Raw genomic sequence first — 21256 nt, 5'->3', positions numbered from 1 at the left:
TAGCAGCTTGCTGAGTAGAGCAGGATATTCTTGAAAGTACTTTTAATTACCCAGGGAGCATCCATTGCTGTCAGTGAAACCCACTTAGCTATTTGTGTTGGTGTTTGTGGGAGGAACCATCCCTTCAGCCCGGTTGTCTTTCTTGTCCTCGATCTCTCTCTCTCTCTCTCTCTCTCTCTCTCTTTTTAATTGTGGTCAAATATACATAATGTAATATTTACCGTCTTCACCATTTTTAAGTGTGCAGCTCAGCGGCATTAGGCACATGCACGTTGCTGTTCATCCGTCCCCGCCCTCCACCCCCAGACCGTTCGCATCTTCCCAAACTGAGTCTCTGTCCCCACTGAACAGTGATTCCCCCTTCCCCCGAGTAACTCTGTTCTCTTTCTGTCTCTGTGAGTTTGCCGCCCCAGGTGCCCTCAGAAGTGGCCCCGTGCCGTGCTCGTCCCTCTGCGTCCGGCTGATAGCACCTGGGCAATACGTCCTCGAGGTTCGTCCACATTGGGGCAGTGTCACCCCCCTGCTTTTGCAGCCCTCCGCCTGCCTCGTGGGTGAACTCAGCAGGGACACCTCAGTGCCCCAGAACCACAGCTCTGGGGACCACTTGCCACTCTCAGTGGCTCTGTACTGACCCGACGTTAGACCCGTACCTGTGGGCTGTCTGAGAAGGTCAGCCTTTTCCAGCAGGAGTATTTAGCTGTTTTGTTTTCGCTCCCTTTTCTCAGAGGTTTGGAATGTAGTCCCCCCACCCCAAGTCACCACCACCTACTGGAAAGACTGGGAGAGTAAGTCCTCCGTGTCCTCCAGGAAAAGGAGAGTGTTTTGGTCCCCGAGGATTTGGACTCTAGAGTTCCGAGGTCATAAAGGTCTGTGTTGAGGAACTAGAGGCAGGGGGTCCCAGAGGGAGCGGGATGGAGGACAGGCTGGGTGTGGGCTGGAGTCAGGCTGGGGAGGGGCTGTCGGGGAGAGCGGGGAGGAGTGTGGGCAGCCCAGCAGGCCACAGGCCGAGGGACCCAAGTCCTGTCCGTTCCAACCTGCTGAATTCCTACCAAATGCAGGAGAAAGGGAGGGGGCAGAAGGAGGTGGGCTTCTGGGGGCAGCATTGGAGGTTCTTGCTGTGAGTTAGCTGAGTCTCGTAGCTTCACAGGATCATTGGCACGAAATGCCTGCGTTCTTACATCACCAGTGCGTACATTTCTCCGTATGCGTAGAAATGTTAGGTGTCCCGCTAGCTTCAGGAAGCAAGAGCAGGATTTTCAAAGTAAAATGGTGTGAGAATGTTGCCTCCTGTCTGCTCCCTGGTTGGGGGTGGGGGTGCTCTGGAGATGAGATACACCAGCAGCCAGTGTGGCAGGGCGGCACCACCGGACACCAAACACCATCATCCTGCCTTCAGTAAGAGCCGAGGCCTGGATGTTTGCTGCCCTTGCCTCTCCATCCCCCAGGGCAGCACGCAAGTCTGTTTAGATAATAACAGTCCCAAGCGACTCTGCACTGAGGATTTTTTCCATCCTCTTAATCATGAAATGTTCATCTGGGAAAAAAGAAGCGTTCCAGCTGCAAGAAGCTTTGGATTAAGGAGGCTGAATTCAGTCTTTCTGGGGGTGGGAGGTTAAGATTGGCTTGAAGATTGTTTGTCTAGTATAAATTAAACTCAGTCTTAGAACAGAATTCCTCCACAAGTTGTTTAGCTATTATGTATTATTTTCTTAGTAAGCACATCCAAAAATATACAAGTGCTGTTTCCCTTAAAAAATGGGGTTTTTTTTCCTTACTAAAAATATTCTGTTTGGAGTGTTTAGAACATCATAGGGTGGACAAAAGCATGCTGTTCCCTGAAACTTTGTGGATTCCCTTACAAATGTGTAGAGAAGCCACTGGTATGTTGTGGGGTGGGCATGGGAGGGAATAAGATGAAAGAACGTCCTGGAGGGCAGTTTGGCAGAGTCCATCATAATTTATTCCACATGTGTGCAGAGTGATAACAAAAGACTGGGAACAGCCTAAAGGTCTGTTGTGTCCACGCATGTCGTAGGAAAGAATGGAGAGGAGAATGGGCTGGTGTATAGTGAGTATCTCACGTGTGGTGGACACTGTTCTGCATGCTTACCTGTGCCTTGTGCATTTAATCTTGACTGCAGTCCTATGAGGTATCTATTCCAAATCCACTTTAAGGATTCGGAAACCAAGGCACAGAGAAGTTGCCTAAGTGCTCATAATCATACCACTAGTAATTGACAGGGCTTCTGGCTTCAGAATCCAGCCTCCTAGTTTCTACACTGTAACCGTCTCTATGTTATGTGGTGTAAAGACCTATCTCTATGGATCTTGGTGAGAGGGAAAAAATCAGGATGCAGAACTGTCTGCACATCATGCTACATTTGCATAAAAGGAGAGGAAATAAATATACGTGTTTGTGTAAGTGCAGGGCGGGGCTGTCCAGTAGCACTCTCTGTGCTGTTTAGAATATTCTAGATCTGTGACGTCCAGCACTGTAGCCTCTCACCACTTGTGGTTCCCGAGCATTTAAAAGGTGGCTCATGTGGCCGAGAACCTGAATTTTAAACTTTATTTAATTTTAACTAATTTAAACAGCCACCCATGGCTAGTGGCTATTGTGTTGGGCAGTGTAGGACAGAACAGATGCGGGAGCCAGCAAGAGAGCATTTAATCATCTCGTTTTCAGGCTCGACTTTGGCAGAACCTTCTGCAGAAGCTTTTGTTGGAAGGGCAGGTTCCATAGCCAGTCATTTCAATACCATGAATATAATCTATCCGAATCTAATCTAGGCATTTGGAAGATGGGGAAACTAAAAACCAGAAAAGTTGAGTCATTTGCCTGAAGTCACAGTCACATGGCTGCTTTAGTGACAGAGGAAGACCCGGGCCTAGGAGCTGGTCACAACTCGGGTGTGCTTTTTCTCCTTAGAGCCACTTACGTTTTGGTTTGCCAAGGCCCGTTCAATCTGATTTTTGGCCACAAAAAGAAAACAAAAACCAGACTTCTGTCTCCAGTGTCCCACAACCACATGGGGAATCCCGTCCACGACTTGCTGGTTCTCTGCAGCCCAACCACCAGGGGCCTCCTCCATGTGACACCCCCCCCATCATGGTGTGTCTGCCCCACCTGCTCCACTGAACGTGGCCAGTCATTCGGGCCGGGAACCGCGCTTCGTTGTTTGTCTGTCCCTCAGCGCCTGACCCACAGAGGGGCTCGATGAACACTTGCTGTAATTAGATTTCAGAGCAGTGGGTTGGGCTCTTCTTCCAGCCTGGAGATTTGACCCATGGGTGCAGATGGTGCATGAGAAGGTTTCTGTAACACATCCTTGATGGATACAGATAAGCTCTCAGCTAAAAGGATGGGGTTTAGGGGTGCAGAGAGATGACAGAGCCTGGAAAGGGGGTGACTGGGCCATTCTAGGATGAATGGAACCAGCAGAGCTGCAAATAACCATCTCCTTTTTTTAGAAAGAGGCAGCCAAGAAGGTGAGTGAAATTAATGAAAATGATGGGTGAAATTAACGAGAGGCAGTAGAGGACAGGAGAGGAAGAAGATTCTCGAAACGTGTTCCTCTTGGAACGAGACCTGGAACGAGGGCTGGGCCTGGGGATAGGACGCGGCAGGGGGTTGTTCGGGAGCCAAGCCGAAGGGGTAGGGAGACATCACAGGAAGCTGCAGAGGAACTGCTGTCCCCTGTCCCCGTGCTGAGGGAGGTCATCCCTGCAAGCTGAGCTGGGGGCAGGGCGGGAGGGGCGCTGGCGTGGGGCTTGACCCAGCTAGGTAGTTCAGGGGCCGGCCCTGAGGCAACAGGGCACTTGCAGTGAAACAGGGCCATGTGTCACAATGCCAAGGTCAGAGAACCTCAGGGAGGGAAGTCGTGGCTGGGGACGCTCCACTGCTTGTTCAGTGAGGAAGGGCGAAGCAAGAAAGAGAAGCTCCAGCTACTCTTCTGATGTCAGTACCCTTTTGACTCTGTCTCCAGGGAGAGGTTATGCATATCTGCCTGTACATCCCTGGAGACACAGCAGCCCTTTTGTCATCAGAAAGCCCTTATCCTCAGAAGATGTTCCTGTTCTCTTTCCCCCGTAACTTACCCCTTGGTCCTCGCCATGTAAGGCAAAGGGCAACCCTTCCTAGACTCCCTGCTCTGAGCTATGCTTTCCCAGGTCTCGAGGCCTCAGTTCCTTCAACAGGGATACAGTGTGGGAAGAATCATTGAAAAAGTAAATTATTCCAAATTAATCTCTGAATTCAGTTCCAATTAAAATCCCAACTGGGGGACTTCCCTGGTGGCGCAGTGGTTAAGAATCCGCCTGCCAATGCAGGGGACACGGGTTCAAGCCCTGGGCTGGGAAGATCCCACATGCCTCGGAGCAGCTCAGCCCGTGCGCCACAACTACTGAGCCTGCGCTCTAGAGCCCTCAAGCCACAGCTACTGAGCCCGCGAGCCACAACTACTGAGCCCGCGTGCCACAACTACTGAAGCTCGCGTGCCTAGAGCCTGTGCTCCGCAACAAGAGAAGCCACTGCAATGAGAAGCCAGCGCACCAAAACGAAGAGTAGCCCCAACTTGCCGCAACTAGAGAAAGCCCACGTGTAGCAATGAAGACTGAACACAGCCAAAAGTAAATAAATAAGTAAATTTTTTAAAAAATCCTAATTGGATTTCTTTATTCATGAACTTAAAATAATTAAAAATTCACCTGGTAGAACAAACAAGAACAGCCAAGAAAGTTTTGAGAAGGAGTATATAGTATAATAATGCAGGTGCATTTGCCATACCTGATTGGGAACATACTGAAGCTGGAATAGGTCAGGCCCCTTCATCCTACCCCCTGTTAACCCACCTTACGGATTCCAGAGAGATGACCATAAAATCTTAAATCTTATGCTCAGTGAAATAAGTCAGACAGAGAAGACAAATACTGTATGACATCACTTATATGTGGAAACTAAAAAATAAAACAAACTAGTGAATATAGCAAAAAAAGAAACAGACTCACAGATACAGAGAACAAACTAGTGGTGGGGAGAAAAGGGAAGGGAGGAGGGGCAAGATAGGGAGAGAGGATTAAGAGATACAAACCACTACACATGAAATAAATAAGCTACAAGGATATATTGTACGGCACAGGGAATATAGCCAATATTTTGTAATAACCATAAATGGAGTATAACCTTTAAAAACTGAATCACTGTGTCATACACCTGAAACTCACATAATATTGTATGTTGACTGTACCTCAATTTTCCAAAAAATTTTAAATAAAAAATAAATAGATAAAAAATAATTTTTAAAAATGTGACTAGTACAACTGAGGGAAAAAAAGGATAAGCAAAACTTTTCAGACTTGATTTGAGAGATAATCAGTCACATAAAATCTTAAGTAGAGAAACAAGTGATTAAAACAATGATATGAATAGGATCAGGAGAGGAAAGGAATTCCAAGGAAGCCCCAAAGTTATTTGCTTGAGAAACAAAAGGTTGGTTTCCATTCTCCACTGTGCAGCAGACATAAAAGAGGTACATAAAGCAAGTTCTGAGTTACCTATACCTGTACAACAAACCACCCCAAAATCTAGTGGGTTAGAATAACAATAGTGTTTTGTTCCCAAGTCTTCAGTTTAGGCTTGACTTGCTCTGCTGCACCATGTCTGGGGCCTGGAACAGTTGGGGGCTAACCAGCCTCTCTCCAGACAGCCTCTGCCCTTGGCTGGGGTGGGCTTCTGCACACTGGGGGCCTCGGGGCTCCCAGAGATGGTGTTCCGAGTCCTGGGTAGAAGCTTAAGGCTCCTTGTGCCCCAGCCTTGAGGGTCCCATGGGTCACTCCTCAACACTCACATAAATTATTAAGGCCAAACCAGATTTCAGCAGGAGGAGGGGGTACACACAGCCCCTCCAGTGGAAGATTTCGGAGACTCTGTAGCCTCCTTTAATCTATCAGAAGGGGAAAAAAATTATGGTCACTAGACTGTCTTTCTAGCAAGTTCTTAATTCCATTTTCCTTTGCTCATCTACAGCCAAGTCTGTATTCTTCCTCAGAATTTGGGGGGGGGGAAAGAAAAAAGAGGGCATAACCCAAGGAACTATTCAATATAGAAACATACAATTATTAGGACTCAGATTCATTCTTCACCTTGGAATCTACATTGGCTTATTCTGTCTGTATTTGACGCCATTAATATTTTTAATGTGTATTATTTTTCCTAATTGTAAAAGTAGCACGTAGTCATTGTAGAAAAAAAACCAGGAAACACATACAAAAGGAAGATGAAGAATTAGGTTGAATGTCAGCTCAATTTGGTTCCTGTTTCTGATTTATTGAAATCTTTTGGGCGTCTGAATCTATGCATTTGTTATTCTCTGTCTCTCCCAGATTTCCTCAACTAAGTCAATGATGATGTAGAAAAATACAGGACCAATCCTCTAGACTAACGTTTATCCAATAATTCATGAAAAATACCAAGTATCTAGAAGTTCCTGCATATGGCAAACATATCAAAAACCAGAACATCACAGTTTTCCCATGAGCTTCATAGGAACGTATACAGATTAGAAAACTGAGTTACAGATTTTTTATTAAGTTTTTCAAAAGAAACGTTTATTTAGCTTAATTGGTAGACAACCTAGGGTATGGCCGGTCCCCCATTCTGAACAATAATGCTGCAGTAAACATTCTTGTAGGTATGTCTTTGGGCAGATGCATGACTATTTCTTCTAGAAAAGTTGCCTAGAAGTGAAATTGCTTGATCAAATCATATTTTCATGAAAAAAAAATGCTTCCGGTTGCCTTCCTAAAAGCCTGTACCAATTTGTATTCCTATCAGCCAATATAAGAATACCTATTTCCCCGTATCTTCATTACCTCTGTGAATTCAGAATCTATTTCATTTTTGCCAGTTGGTTGAGTGAAATATTTTGCTATTTTTATTTTCTGGTGAGACTGAATACCTCTTCTTATGTTTCTGACTGTTTGTTTTTCCTCTTTGGCACCTCACCAGTTCATTCCTCTGCCAGTGTTTGCTTGAGTTGTTTCTTTCTCATGGTTTAAAGGAATATATTCTGGATATTAGTCATTTGCTGTATGTATGCATTTATCTTATTTTTAATTTTTGTCACACAGAAACTTAACTTTATGTCGTCGGTTCTCTCAGTTCTTTTATGCTCGTTGCCTCTTGTGCCTTGGATGGCTTTCTTTCCCCAAGATGATAAATCCGTTCATCTATATTCTAATAATGTTTGATGTTGGCTTATAAATTTAGCTATCTGGTAAGACATACTTATCTCCAGGCAGCTAATCTCCGAGAGAAGGGAAACTCACGAGGTGACCCCATGGTCACAGCTCTCTGCTGGGGAACAGTTTCCATCATGGTGCAGAGCTGGTGTGTTCGGGGGGTGGGAGGCAGTGATCAGAGTGGGCACCCAGTACAGTGACATTCAGCGGTACGGGGCCTCAGAAAGGAAGAATCTGCAGAGAGGGGCCCCTGTGGTCCACAGGCGGGTCTCCATGACTCCATGGCTGAGGACTGTGCTGTCCATGTGTGGATCCAGGCCACTCGGGGTTCACCGGGTAGCCTGAGGCTGGACCGGCTCCTGGAATGGGATGAATGCAGACGCGTATCCAGGCAAGGAGTGAGGCCGGGTCACGTGCAGGGGAGGGCGTGCAGGCCGCCTTTGTGGTGATTTCACCCACCCCCTGCCCGCCATGTGTGCACGTGCTCTGTACTGTTTCTCACCAAATCTGCAAAGGAAGCTTGGTCTCCCCAGGACTCCTTCCTAGACGAGCTGAACCTTGCTGAGGAATGAGCTGCTTTTATCCTCCATGAGCTATAAATTGTTACATTTCCCCGCCCCCACCCCCCCCAAAAAACCCAGTCTGATTCTACAGCTGTGACAATAAGATGTCTCCAAAAAAGGTCCAGGAGGTCCCAGAGAGGGGATGCTAAGGCCTCCCTGTGCCCAGGACAGCTGGTCCCTACAGCAGGGGCCAGATGGCATTTTCTAATCAGTCTCCTGTCTTCTTCCCAGAACCTTCTTTTTTTTTTTTCTTTTTAACTTTTTAAAGACTCGTGCATTTAGTGCACACAGAGTCGACCCGCTCCTAGAAATCTAGAGGAAGAGCCTAGAGAGACCCTGAGAGAAGATGAAGACAGGGGGGGAGCACAGCCACATCCTCGGTGGGGTTGAGGGGACCCAGCCGTGTAGAGTGGTCCCTGTTTCTACCAGATGTTGGTGTTTCCAAGCGACAGAAGCAAATGAAATGAACCTTCCAGAAGCAAATGCTGTGGCGTGTTGGGTTTTGCTCTGCTCTGTCCCTCTGCATTAAGAGTGCTGCTTCTCCACTCGCCCTTCTGGAACTTGTCTACAGTTTCAGCCACTCTGATAATCTTCTTGGATGTTCACTAAAGTTAGTTTAGCTTCCCCTGTGCCCTTCAGTGTTTCCATGTTTCTCAAATGACTTTTGCTGCCCTGAGGACAGAATTCTCTTATCTTACGAAATTCTCTTCTAAGTGCTCCTAGAAACTTAACCTACTTTGGAGATGCTCAGAATGTTACCTTTTTTATATCTGAGCCTTCTTTTCCCCAGAATTTTCTCTCACTCAGAAATATCTCTGAGGTATTTATATCCCAGAGAAAGTTAAAGATAATTTGCAGTGAGTAATCACCCTTGGGAAAATAATCAGCAAGTTTCTTTTGGTTGTCGCTCTGCTTTTTCCCGCCAGTAAACCTTATAGTACCTAAATTGCACAACGTTGGCATTCTTTTTAATAGCCACAGTTCAGCCCCTTAAGAAGATCAGGGTCCCAGTTTCTTTCCTTTTTCCTTCCTGATCCATCCCCCCTTCCCCCGTCCCCCTCCCCCGCTCCCTCCTCCTCCTCCCTTCCTTCCTTCCTGTTTTATTGATGTAGGTTTTATTGTACATACACACGTACAGCTCAGTGAATTTTCACAAAGTGCATGTAGCCCCCGTCACGAGCGTCGAGCTCACGACACACAGCATTGCCCCCGCCCAGAATCCCCTTCGTGCTCCTTTCCAGTTACCGACTTCCAGTCATGGATAGCAGTTATCGCAGTCAGTTTTACTCAGGAATAAGTAACAAGGAAAAGAATTGAGGATCTATCTTGTAGAATGCCTTGTTGGCCGTTTTCCTTTTTTCTCTAAGTTTTTCTTTTGATGAAGCCCTAAGATTCAACTGAATGGTCATTAGGAAGAGGAAGACATCGTATTAGTACTCACGGGGTGTTTGTGTTCTTGTCCTTGGTCAGTGCATCTGTGAGCATTGAGGACTGTTGCCCGCAAGCTTGGGAAGCCTCACCCCTCACCAAGGCGGAGCCAATCTTGATCATCCCCAACTGAAAAGAAGGCTTTTCATCCTGTCCAGGGGTGGGGCCTAGAGTCAGTAGTCGCCTTGTTCCTTGGCCCAGGAAACTGTCCTCTCTCTGCCCTTACCCGGCGCCCTGGTCCCATCCACGAGTACCACCTGCTGTGTTTCCTTGACCTCTCTGGTCACGGCAGTGGGGCTGGGCCCACAGCCCCTGCCCAGCTACCCTGGATGCCTTTCTTGTCCAGGGAAACTGGCCACCCAGAGATAGGTGGTCCCCGTGCTGCCATCGGCACCCCCAAGCTGTCTGCACGGTCCAGTCTGCAGGGCCCCTGGGAAGGCCGTGCTGTCCCCAGGAAGCCCCGGCTCCCTGCTCGGCGAGGCCATCCCCCTGCATCCTCAGCGTCCCCTGCGCCCCCTCGGTCTGCTGGCCAGAGACCCTCAGAGCACTCAGGTCAGTGATCTGAAGACGGGTGCACAGGTGAACAGGGATTCAAGTGAGAGAGACCCGGTAGGGCACACATCAGCTCACCCCTTTCCTGTGATTCACGTGAAAAACACGGCCGTTATCAAATTGTGTCACCCCACAGCTAACCTCTCACTCACCCAAATATACCTTGGGGGGCAGTAAGGAAGCACGTGGGGTGGTGATAGCAACAGGGCGACCGCTGAGGCCTGATGCCTCTGCACGCTGGCCCTCACCTTCTGACCAGAGGGACCATAGATGCACACGTGTTTAGCTGTCCCGCCAGCTGTGCTGAGGTGGGAATTGTTGTTACTCCTGTTGTTCACGTAGAACCATGGACAGTTTCAGATGACCTTCAGGGAACTAGAGCTGGGTTGTTCCACCCAGAGATAAAATGGGTAAGGTTTTTTTGATAACGTCATGTTCTTGGAATGAACGTAATGTGAATCATAGCCTGCTGCCGTCTGTCTCTGCTAGAGTCAGAACTGTTCAAAGTCCAAAACCTGGGAAATAGTTGACATGAAAGAGAAGCCCTTCCTGACCCAGATGTTGGATTTGGTGAGCTGACCGGATTTGGAATTTCCATTATTCCTTTTTTTAAAAGCTAGGACACTGCCTCCTTTGTCTGGGACAGTGTTGGGTGGTCCCGCTGCTGAAGTGTGAGGGTCCACGTGTGTCTCAACGATCCCCGATGGCCTGCGAGCGGCTGTCCACCCGGAAGTGACCTGGCCATCTGCGCTGTCCTGAGGACATGAGTCGTTTTGATTGACTTTTCAACCCTGGCTGTGGTCGCACCAGATTTTCATCTCAACCTGCTCAATAAACGAGGACATTTACACTTCAGATCAAAAGCTGTTCCTGAGTGGTGTTCAGTGAACTACAACAGAGGGTGCCGTCTTGGTTTTGTGAGGTGGATGGCATTGTCATCCCTCTGGGTCCCTTTGGCCTCTCCAAACGCCAGTGAAGATTGTGCAGATGGAGAAAAATGATGCCTTGTGTCATAGATGGCACGAGAGAGAAGTGTAGAAAATGTTTTCATGTTTTAGGGAAAGAAAGATCTACCAAGTGTTAAACGCTTTCAATGTAAAGTGAATTTACACAGGAAGGAAGTCAGGGAGGGAGGGAGGGAGAGAGAAAAGAAAGGGAAAAGGAGGAAGGAAACACAGCAAGAGGACTCGTGCCCTGCAGCCGGGCGGGCGGGAGCTGGCCCATGACTCTGGTATACCGGCAGCATTTCTTTTCGCTTCAGCTCTCTCACTTGTCAAATGAGCACCACACGGCTTACCGTGCATGGTTGTTCTGGGAGTTAAATGAGAAAATACACAGCGACAGGCACCTTGTAGACACTCAGCAAACGTTTCTGCCCTACCGCCCCCTTAAGTCTGGATCGCGGAGCATTTGGAAACACTGCCCCTCACGGTGATGCCCGGTTTCCCTGCAGCTGGCCCGGCCCAGCCTGGCTTCCCCTTCCCAGGGTCTGATGGCCCAGTGTCTGCTTTGAAAGCTGGAGACTCGGAGTGAACTGGATGGATCGTGGCCCCGCTCGGCTCTTCCCTCTTCAGAAGGTATAAAATCAAAGCGCTTCTCATGTCTAGAGCAGCCCCCAGGCCTCATCAGATAGCTCCAAAGTCCCCAGAGAGACTTTTGAAGCCAAAGATGCAGATGAGCCACTTGTCTGGGGTCCCGGCTTTGGTGTCCAGCCTGAGAACAGACTGGCCCCTCCCAGCGGGGGATTCTCAGACGTTTATGTCACACTGGTACCTGGCAGCTTGTGTGTTTGGTTGTGCTCTGGGCCACGTCCCCTCGCGGGGGTTGGGAGTGTACTTGCAGACCAGACCCAGAGCAGGACGCACAGCTGAAGGCGGTGCTCCAGAGGGGCGTCCTGGCGTCCCGGGACCACCCTGGACTGCAGTTGGAGGTGGGAAAAGACTTGTTAGAGAGGCCAAATGTGGGCCCTGGGTCCCCGGCACGTCCTGAAGGAGGAGTTCCTTTCTCCCCCTGAGATGCCCCCAAGTTGTGGGGAGAAGAGGGTAGTGGCAGGAATAAGCCATGTGGGGTTTTTTTTGTGTTTTTTTTGTGGTACGGGGGCCTCTCACTGTTGTGGCCTCTCCCGTTGCGGAGCACCGGCTCCGGACGTGCAGGCTCAGCGGCCATGGCTCACGGGCCCAGCCGCTCCGCGGCATGTGGGATCTTCCCGGACCGGGGCACGAACCTGCGTCCCCTGCATCGGCAGGCGGTCTCTCAACCACTGCGCCACCAGGGAAGCCCGCCATGTGGGTTTTTAAGGTCTTCTTGCTTAGTCTTGGTCTCCCCGTTGTTAATTGGGGTCATAGGTAATGATGGTGATGGTGATGATGATGGTGGTGGTGGTGATGGTGATGGTGGTGATGGTGGTGATGATGATGGTGATGGTGATGATGATGGTGATGGTGGTGGTGATGGTGATGATTCTTCTTTGGCCACATAAGGCTGGGAGGTGCTGGGATGTGCAAAGCTGACTAGGTAGGTTAATTTGAGAGTAAGATATCAGAGCCTTTGACATACCAGAGGGTGGGCAGAAGTTCCCTACTGTTTTGAGAGGTAGAGAAGAAACTTATGGTTACCAAGAGGGGAAGCTGGGATGGGGTGAATTGGGAGATTGAGATTGACCTATATACACTACTATGAATAAAATAGATAACTAATGAGAACCTACTGTATAGCACAGGAAACTCTACTCAGTGCTCTCTGGTGACCTAAATGGGAAGGAAATCTTAAAAAAAATATATATATATATATATATATATATATATATATATATATAACTGATTCACTTTGCTGCACATCAGAACTAACACAATATTGTAAAGCAACTATACTCCAATAAAAATTAATAATAAAAAAAAGAAGTTCCCTACTGTTTTGAGCTCCAAAGGCAGTGGAAACATGGAATCTTAACCACTGGACCGTCAGAGAAGTCCCTTGTGCTTTTCTGTGAATGGATTTGGGCAACACCAGGCCACCATTCCTGGCACCAAAATTAAAGGTAGTGCCAGCAGATTGGGTAGTGTCTGATCTTGTCTTACTGCAAACCCAGAGGTGGACACGCACATGGATCCTAGCACGGTCTTGTTCATAGTCTGTGACTTGGCACGGTTTAGTGATAAATGCTGCTTTTCCCCCACAGAACATCGATATCACCAATTTCAGCAGCAGCTGGAGTGATGGCTTGGCCTTGTGTGCTCTCCTGCACACCTACCTGCCTGCTCACATCCCGTACCAGGAGCTGAACAGTCAGGAGAAGGTAAGTCCCCCCCACCCCTCCCTGGTCACCCCTGTTACCCTCCAGAACACACAAGGAAAACTCCTCATACTTTCAATACATCCCAACCGGGGTGAGGTTTGTGGACTTGGGGTGGAAATTGGGGTATTGATTCCAGCACAGATAACTATGGAGGACAGGTCTACACTGCAGAACCCCACCCCTGGTAAATGTTCTCAGTTTCCTTTGTTACCCAGAAAAACACAGTGGAGCCCAGTTGACTGTGGCTGCTGAGAAGTTCCTGTCACCCCGTTTTCAAAGAAAGCCCTGGTGGACTCTCACCATCATGGTTTCAAGACCTTGGCCAGCATTTTCAAAATCTTTCAAAATCCAAAGAACTAGAAAGCACCACTAAAAAGAGTTCCCTGCTCAAATAAGCTTGGGAAGCTGTATATTTTATCACACTTTTGGAGATTCACAGCACTCGTAAAGACTTCAAGAGGTCCTTTGTTAAAGAAACCTGTGTGACTCTGTTTAGCCCAACCTATATCAGAGCCACAGAACCTTTTTAACTTTTAATATAATCACCCGTAACAGGAATCAGCGGACTTCTGTTGGGGGCCAGTGGTAGGCTTTATGGATCTGTGGTCTCTGTTACAGCTACTCAGCTCTACCATTGTGGCGCCCAAGCGGCCACAGACGTTTGTAAACAAATGGGCATGCTGTGTTCCAATAAAACTTTATTTACAAAAATGAGCTGAGGGCCAGGATTGGCCTGCAGGCTGTGGTTTGCCAAATCCTGATCTAGAACATCCTAAAAATCACATTCCACAGAGTGTACTTTGGGAAACGCTGTCCCGGGCCCTGTGCTCATTCACTCAACAAGCATTTCTTGCCAGGTGTCACTCACAGTAATAAGGGCAGCAGTGAGCACGTAGACAGGTTCTTTGTCCTCAGGAGGTAGACAGACGTTCAGTAAACAAGTGAGTAAACCTGTCACAAGCAACACTGTAAATAAACAAAATGTGGAAGAACATGAGAGAAACACAGGGCTGTAGGGTGAACAAGGGGACCTAACTTCCACCAGGAAGGCTGGGAAGGTCTCCGAGGAGGCGGAATTCCAGCTGAAGAGCTGACGTGAAGCAGCCAGTGACATGAAGCGGGGAGGCTTTCCAGAGCCAGGGAGCACAGCCGAGGGGACGCCCGGTGCTTGTGGCCAGGGTTGCAGGGGACAGGGAAGGTGGCCTGCCATGCTGCCTGGCTTCCACGACGGCTGGCAGACGGCACTGGACAGTGACAGACAACGACGCCTGTTCTGAAAAGATCTCTCTGTGAAAAAGTGAACTGTCACGGGGACAAGAATGAAAGAGAGGCTGCAGTTGGGAGGTTGTAAGCATTGTGGTGAGAGCTCACTTCCCGGTTCACCAGTTAGTGGAGGCCGGTGGCAGCACCATGGGTGGGAAGGCAGAGGAAGATTCGAGATACATCTGAGACGCAGAACCAGCTGGACGCGGTGACTAAGTGGCTGTGGGGAGAAGAGAAAGTCGGAGGCGACCCAGGTGTCTGGCTGGCAGGACTGTTTGCTGAGGGGGAAGGAACAGAAATGTTTGAAAGCTCTGTTTTTGACTTTCTCACACTAGGATGTAAGTAAAGTCCAAATGGTCCTGGCACTGATGGCGATGATAACTGAACAAAGTGATTTAATTGTTTAGAGTGTGTATCAGGGTTCTCCAGAGAAACAGAACTACTAGGATGTGGGTGTGTATGTGTGTAAACACACAGCTATATATACACACATAGAGAGAGAGAGGGAGAGAGATGTTTATTTTAAACAGTTGGCCCATGCAGTTGTGGAGGCTGACAAATCCAAAGTTTGCAGGGCGGGCTGGCAATCTGGAGACAAGAAAGTGTTGGTGTTATAGCTGGAGTCTAAAAGCCATCTGCCAGCAGAATTCCCTCTTCTTTGTGGGAGATCAGTCTTTTTCCATTCAGGCCTTCAACTGATTGGGTGAGGCCCACCCACGTTATGGTGGGTCATTTGCTTTACTCAAAAGTCCACCAATTTAAATGTTAATCTCATCTTAAAAATTCGTCACAGAAATATCTAGAATAATTTTTAGTCAAATATGTAGGTACCAAGGCCTAGCAAAGTCAACACATAAGATTAACCATCACAGAAGTATTAAAGTTTCAGGGCATAAAGTAAAATTTATACTTTGTAATCTGTAAAGCAGGCTGGACAGGATTATTAAACATTTGGGGGGAAAATGGTCCATTTTGAATCATGTTACATCTGAGATGTCTGTGAAGTATGCAGGTAGCAATGTCAGAGGCAATTGGATAGCAAATCCAGGGTTCAGAGGGCAAGTCAGAGCTGGAAATAGAGATTTGGGGCCCCAGGGAATGGACCAGCTGTGTCTAATTGAGCGGAAACAATGGAAATGTGATACATCCATGCTGTCCCGTGTGGTAGCCACTCGCCACATGGGCTGCTTATGGGAAGTGTCTCGTGTGACTGGAAAACTGAATTTTTAATTTTAATTACTTTTAATTAAATAGCCACATATCATGAGTGACGTGAACCTGAACAGGGCAGGTATAGGTGGTATTAAAGCCATGAGCGTGGGGGTCACCTGGGCCCCGGGCACTAAGGAAAGGCCCTCCCGTGTGGCTCCTCTGCTCTCAGCATCTCACTTCTGACACCTCTGTGAACAGGTGTGGGGGGCCCACACCAGGTGATTCTGTGCCACCTGCTGTGTGTCCTGCAGTTTAACTCAGTTCTGACACTCTCCACCTGCAGACGGCGTCAGGTCCCACAGGTTAAGGGCTCAGTCCTCCACAACTGCCCACCCCCTTCAGATACCTGTCACAAGTCCAGGTTGTCACCTGTGTTTCCAACCGACCGGCTGTAGATCAGAGGTTCCCAGGACCCCCTCCTCGGGTTCAGTTAATTTGCTAGAGCAGCTCACAGAACTCAGGAAAACAGCTTACATACGAGGTTACTGGTTTGTTACAAAGGATATTAAAGGATACGGATGAGCAGCCAGACAAGGAGATCCATAGAGGCAGGTCCGGGAGGGTCCCGAGCACAGGAGCTCCGGTCCCCTGGAGTGTGGGGCATGCCACCCTCCCACACATCGATGCGTTCACCCACCCAGAAGCTTTCTGAACCCTTTCCTTTTGGGGTTTTGTGGTGGCTTCATTATTAGAGGCATGATTGATTAAATCATTGTCCTTTGGTGATTGATTCAACCTCCAGCCCCTCTCCCGCCCCTGCAGGTCAGGGCGTGGGACAGAAAGTTCCAACCCTCTAATCCCGTGGTTGGTTCCCCTGGCAACCAGCCCCATCCTTCAGTCATCCAGGGGTTTAAAAAAAATTGCCTCATTAACATAAACGCTGGTGTTGTTGGAAAGGGTTTGTTATGAGTAACAAAAGACACCTGTTTTGGGCTCCCCTCATGGTGCAGTGGTTAAGAATCCACCTGCCAATGCAGGGGACACGGGTTTGAGCCCTGGTCCGGGAAGATCCCACATGCCACAGAGCAACTAAGCCCGTGCTCCACAACTACTGAGCCTGTGCTCTAGAGCCCATGACCCACAGCTGCTGAGCCTGCGAGCCACAGCTACTGAGGCCCACACGCCTAGAGCCCGTGCTCCGCAACAAGAGAAGCCACCGTAATGAGAAGCCCACGCACCGCAACGAAGAGTAGCCCCCGCGCGCCGCTACTAGAGAAAGGCCGCATGCAGCTACGAAGACCCAATGCAGCCAAAAAATAAAAGACACCTGTTTCACCTTTATTGCTCTGAAGCTGTTTCTGGAACCGAGGACAGAAACCAAATATTGTAACAAAAGATGCCCCCAGGCATTAGATGCCCCCCAGAAAATTACAAAGGTTTTAGGAGCTCTGTGCCAGGACCCAGGACAAAGAGCAAAGGTGCATTTCTTATTATAAATCGCAACTTCACAGAGGCACAGGGAGAAGACCAAGGAACAAGGTTTGAGGACTCCACAGTGTCAGGACAGAGGAGGGGGTCCCAGCGAAAGGACCAGAAGGAACAGCCATGGAGGAGACCAGCAGGGGCATGTGGAGTCCCGGGGTCCACGCAGCCTGGGCACCGTTGACAAAAAAATTAATCAGCTGATCTAACGAAGAAATAGAAAATTTTCTTGGAGCCAAGTTGAGGATTATAACCCGGGAACAGCCTCTGAGAAAGTTCCAAGAACTGTTCCACCCTTTAGAGGTCAAAGCACAGTTACATAGGATTTTGAGACAGAGAGCTGTGCATTAAATGGTTAACAAGATCCAGGTCTGCTGTGGGTCCTGGGTCATCACGGCCCCTGGCAAGACTAAGAAGGAAGGTTGTCTCCTAGGGAGTGTCTTGCTGGTGCCGGGAGAACAGTGCTCCTTACGGTGAGCAGGTATTCCTGCCGATGGGGAGGTCTGGTCGATGCCTAATGCAGATACATCCTCAGAGTGTGACATTTTGCCTGCAGTTGTGGGCGCTCTGCCCTCCAGTCAGTACGGACGTGTTGGAAAATAATGGGCCTAAAAGTGTTTGTTTGCTCACTTGGGATCGTGACATTGCTTCCTGATGACGGAAACCGCAGCGTCTCCCGGGATGCCGATGATTCCCGCGATGCGCGGCCGGCTGCCTGTATCTGGAAACCTGCAGAACAGCCAGGCATCACGGCTCAGTCACTCTGTTGTCCTTGTGGTCCAGGGGCCCCTGCTTTCTACACGTGGGGTTGCCTCTCTTCTCCCCAATCCAGAACGCTGTCATTGGGGAGCACACCGTCGGACCGTGGAAGGCTTCGGGTCTGTGAGGAGATGAAGGACTGAGCTCCAGGTGGCCAGAGTTCTCATTTTAAGGTCATGTGGTGGGACATCCCTGGCGGTCCAGCAGTTACGATTACTCACTTCCACTTCAGCGGATGCGGATTCGATCCCTGGTCAGGGAACTAAGATCCCACGTGTCACACAGTGTGGCCACACACACACAAAAAAAAGATCGTGTGGCTTCACCGCCTCCCCAAAGGACCAGCCAGCCTCCTGCTTCCTAAATGCCCCCATGTAGAGGCACTCTGGGTGGAGGGACAGTTTGGCCACTGCCCTGGGGGAGCTTTGCCTTCAGGATGGGGAGAGAAACTCCTATCTATCAGTTACTGATGAAGGTTCTCAAAAACAGTGTGTCAACACAGGCAAATCAAATCATTACAGTTTAAAACTGAGCATGTGTGTGAGACTCAGCCTGGGAGTATCTTGCTGGTGGAGAGAGAGGGATTCAGGCAGGGAAGCCTTCCTAGAAGGGACCTATTCGAAGTTGGACTTCAAAGGGGACGAGCTAATTGGAATGAAAAGTATGCCCTTGGGGCTTCCCTGGTGGCGCAGTGGTTGAGAGTCCGCCTGCCGATGCAGGGGACACGGGTTCGTGCCCTGGTCTGGGAAGATCCCACATGCTGCGGAGCGGTTGGGCCCGTGAGCCATGGCCGTTGAGCCTGCGCGTCCGGAGCCTGTGCTCCGCAACGGGAGAGGCCACAACAGTGAGAGGCCCACGTACAGCAAAAAAAAAAAAAAAAAAAAAAAAAAGTATGCCCTTGACCTCATCAGGATGCGTGGAGTCCAACCCTCACCTGGAGCCTGGATCTGGGGAGCTCTCAGCGCTGGGTGCTTCTCGGGTTTTTTGCTGAGCAACATACATCAAAAAGGGCACCAGGAGAGGCCTGTAATATTTGTAAAAACCCATTAAAATCAGAATCTAAAAATTATATGATCTAGCTCTCGATAGCCCAGAACGTTCAGAAGTCATGAGCTGTTCCTCCTTCCTCAGTGGAAGTGTGACATCGGTACTAGGTAGGGAATTTCTGAAAACATTAACAAGCATGTCTTCTGAGACGGTAAAGAGATTTACAAGCACGGGATGTGAGTTACAGTCAGTGGAAAGTTTGGTGTTTTTTCAGTAAAAAGCGTATTCCTCTGTCCTCCTGTGAAACTCCCGCTGAGGTCCTCAGATTCATGTGGTAGGATGGACCGTCTTTATGTTGGTGTCTGAAACGAAATACTGATGTGAGGGGGAAATTCTGGGCTGGGGCTCCGAAGTCCCATCAGTTTCAGGCGAGATCCCCACTGCAGGGCCAGCTGGCAGCAGAGTTCCCATGGCTGGGGGCTTCCACTGTCCCGGGGCTGGAAGGTCCTGGCCGGGCACGCTCTCTGCGTCTGTCTCCCCTCTGGCCTCCCCACAGTGGCCGTGATGGTGTTCTAATGAGAGAATTAGGATCAAGATGCTTCATCACTAAGGTCCTGCTGCCACCAAAACCAGTAAAAGTCATTTTCTTGCACCAGAAACCACCTCTCCCTATAACGGTCCATGTCATACCATATGCTATTTCAGAGTGGTTTCCGACAATTTTTCGACTATTTCTTCTTTGTTCAATTTCTGCTTAGAAAACACTAGCAGTTTCATTAGAATCAGGATAAAGGGTCTTGGGGGGCGGGGGGGGAATTCTGTATAAAACCTGAGGTTTAGAAATGCCTTTTCCTTAGACCTTACTGATAATCAAACAGTACAAATTAAAACAAAATATTACTTTTAACCTGTTACATTTGGCAGAGACTTTTGAAAATCGTAACATTCTATGCAAGTAAAGGTAGGAGAAAATGGGCACTTAAACACTGTTGCTGGAACTGAAAACTGTGTTAACATGTACAAAACTGTTTGTCATTGCATACCAAAAACCATAAAAAAATGTTTGTATCTTAATGTCTGGAGTAATGATAGCCTAAAAACCATTGGTTTACAAACCCCTTTCCTCCCCTAGAATGAACCGAAAGGACTTTAAAATAAAGACAAAGGCCTCATTAGCACCAAAATAGGAGCTTCCTGCTGCTGGCTGGGGCTAAAGTAAAGGAATCCAGGAGACACTGAACAGCTCCCCTCTCAGCAGGACGGAGAGCAGTGTTAAAGTTTCCACTCAGTCCATCCCCATTAATTACCTTTAATATGGAGGAAGGGGGCTGGCAGCTTGGGCAAGACGACCACAGGTCAACGGCTTTCCAAGGCCCCGACCACACACCAGAAGAAAAGTTTTTTGCCGTGCTCTAGTGTCTCCCGTGACCTGGTACCTAGTACAGAGAGTTTGCCTCAGTGTCCAGCGGACCCCTTAATCTTCAGGCACCAGATGTGCCGGAAAGGACAGAAAGGGGAAGTGGGGAAATGTATAAAATTCTGTAGAAAATCTAAATGCATAAAATTACGAAATTCTGCTGAGCAACAGAAAACGTGAATACATAGGGAAACATTCGTCTCCCAATTATACTTAATTTACCGGTTTAATTAAAGTTTCATATAATCTGAATGACTTCAAATGAATTACAGGAGGAGGTATGACCAAATGATTCTTAAGTTCATCCAGATGAAGAAGCATCAGAGAACAGCCAGAAAGGGTCTCAAAAAAGGAGCAACAAATGAGGGCTAAGTGATGTGGAGCCTCTGAAGTTCTAGGGGAAATTATTTTCAACCTAGAGTTCTGTATCCAGCCAGATTATTAACCAAGTGTGATGGTAGAAAAGAGAAAATTTCATATATGAATGCATCCAGAAAATGTATCTCTCCCACAGCCTTTCTTTAAGAGGGAAACTAAGAATGTGCTCTAGTAGAATATGGTTCTCAGGGGAATTCCCTGGCGGTCCAGTGGTTAGGACTCTGAGCTTTCCGCGCCGAGGGTGTGGGTTCAATCCCTGCTCGGAGAACTAATATCCCGCAAGCTGCAGGGCGCAACCATACATAGATAGATAGATAGATAGATAGATAGATAGATAAAAAAATTTTTTAAAAGAACAGGGGTATTATCTAAAGACTGACATGAGGTTTGTGGACAAAAAGTGTCACCTGCCATATCAGTAAACAAAGGATGTTGCTGCCATCAAGCCCTCAGCCACTGCCCCCGCCCCGACCGTGTAACCTGCGGGGATCCAGGATGGAGGAAGAAAGCAGGATACAGGCCCTAGATAGTGAAGGTGCATTTCAGAGAAATGATTTCAGTGAGCCCAGACTCTTGCATCTTCCCATGCATAGAAAGGTGCTAAACTCACTAGCCTGAGAAGTTTGTTTTTTTCTTTAATTAGCAGAAATCTTTTGATATTCAACTACCTGGTTTGTTTTTGAAAAACTCCTGTGTATTCTGGCTTCTCCCTGACCTCTTCGGAACAATCCCTTCAGAGCT

At 48.4% G+C, this 21256-nt stretch overlaps 1 protein-coding gene across 1 annotated transcript in view; it reads left to right on the top strand.

Moving 5' to 3' along the window:
• Positions 1–21256, top strand: part of SPECC1 (sperm antigen with calponin homology and coiled-coil domains 1) — a 136041-nt gene that overhangs the window by 101935 nt on the left and 12850 nt on the right. Inside the window, exon 11 of the mRNA XM_081218756.1 lies at positions 12961–13077. Within this exon, the coding sequence (XP_081074882.1) occupies positions 12961–13077 (117 nt within the window). The remainder of the gene's footprint in view (positions 1–12960; positions 13078–21256) is intronic.

The sequence above is a fragment of the Mesoplodon bidens genome (assembly GCF_964165515.1).
Source record: "Mesoplodon bidens genome assembly, chromosome: 19".
Classification (NCBI taxonomy): Eukaryota; Metazoa; Chordata; class Mammalia; order Artiodactyla; family Ziphiidae; genus Mesoplodon; species Mesoplodon bidens.
This window is presented reverse-complemented; position numbering and strand designations above follow the sequence as displayed.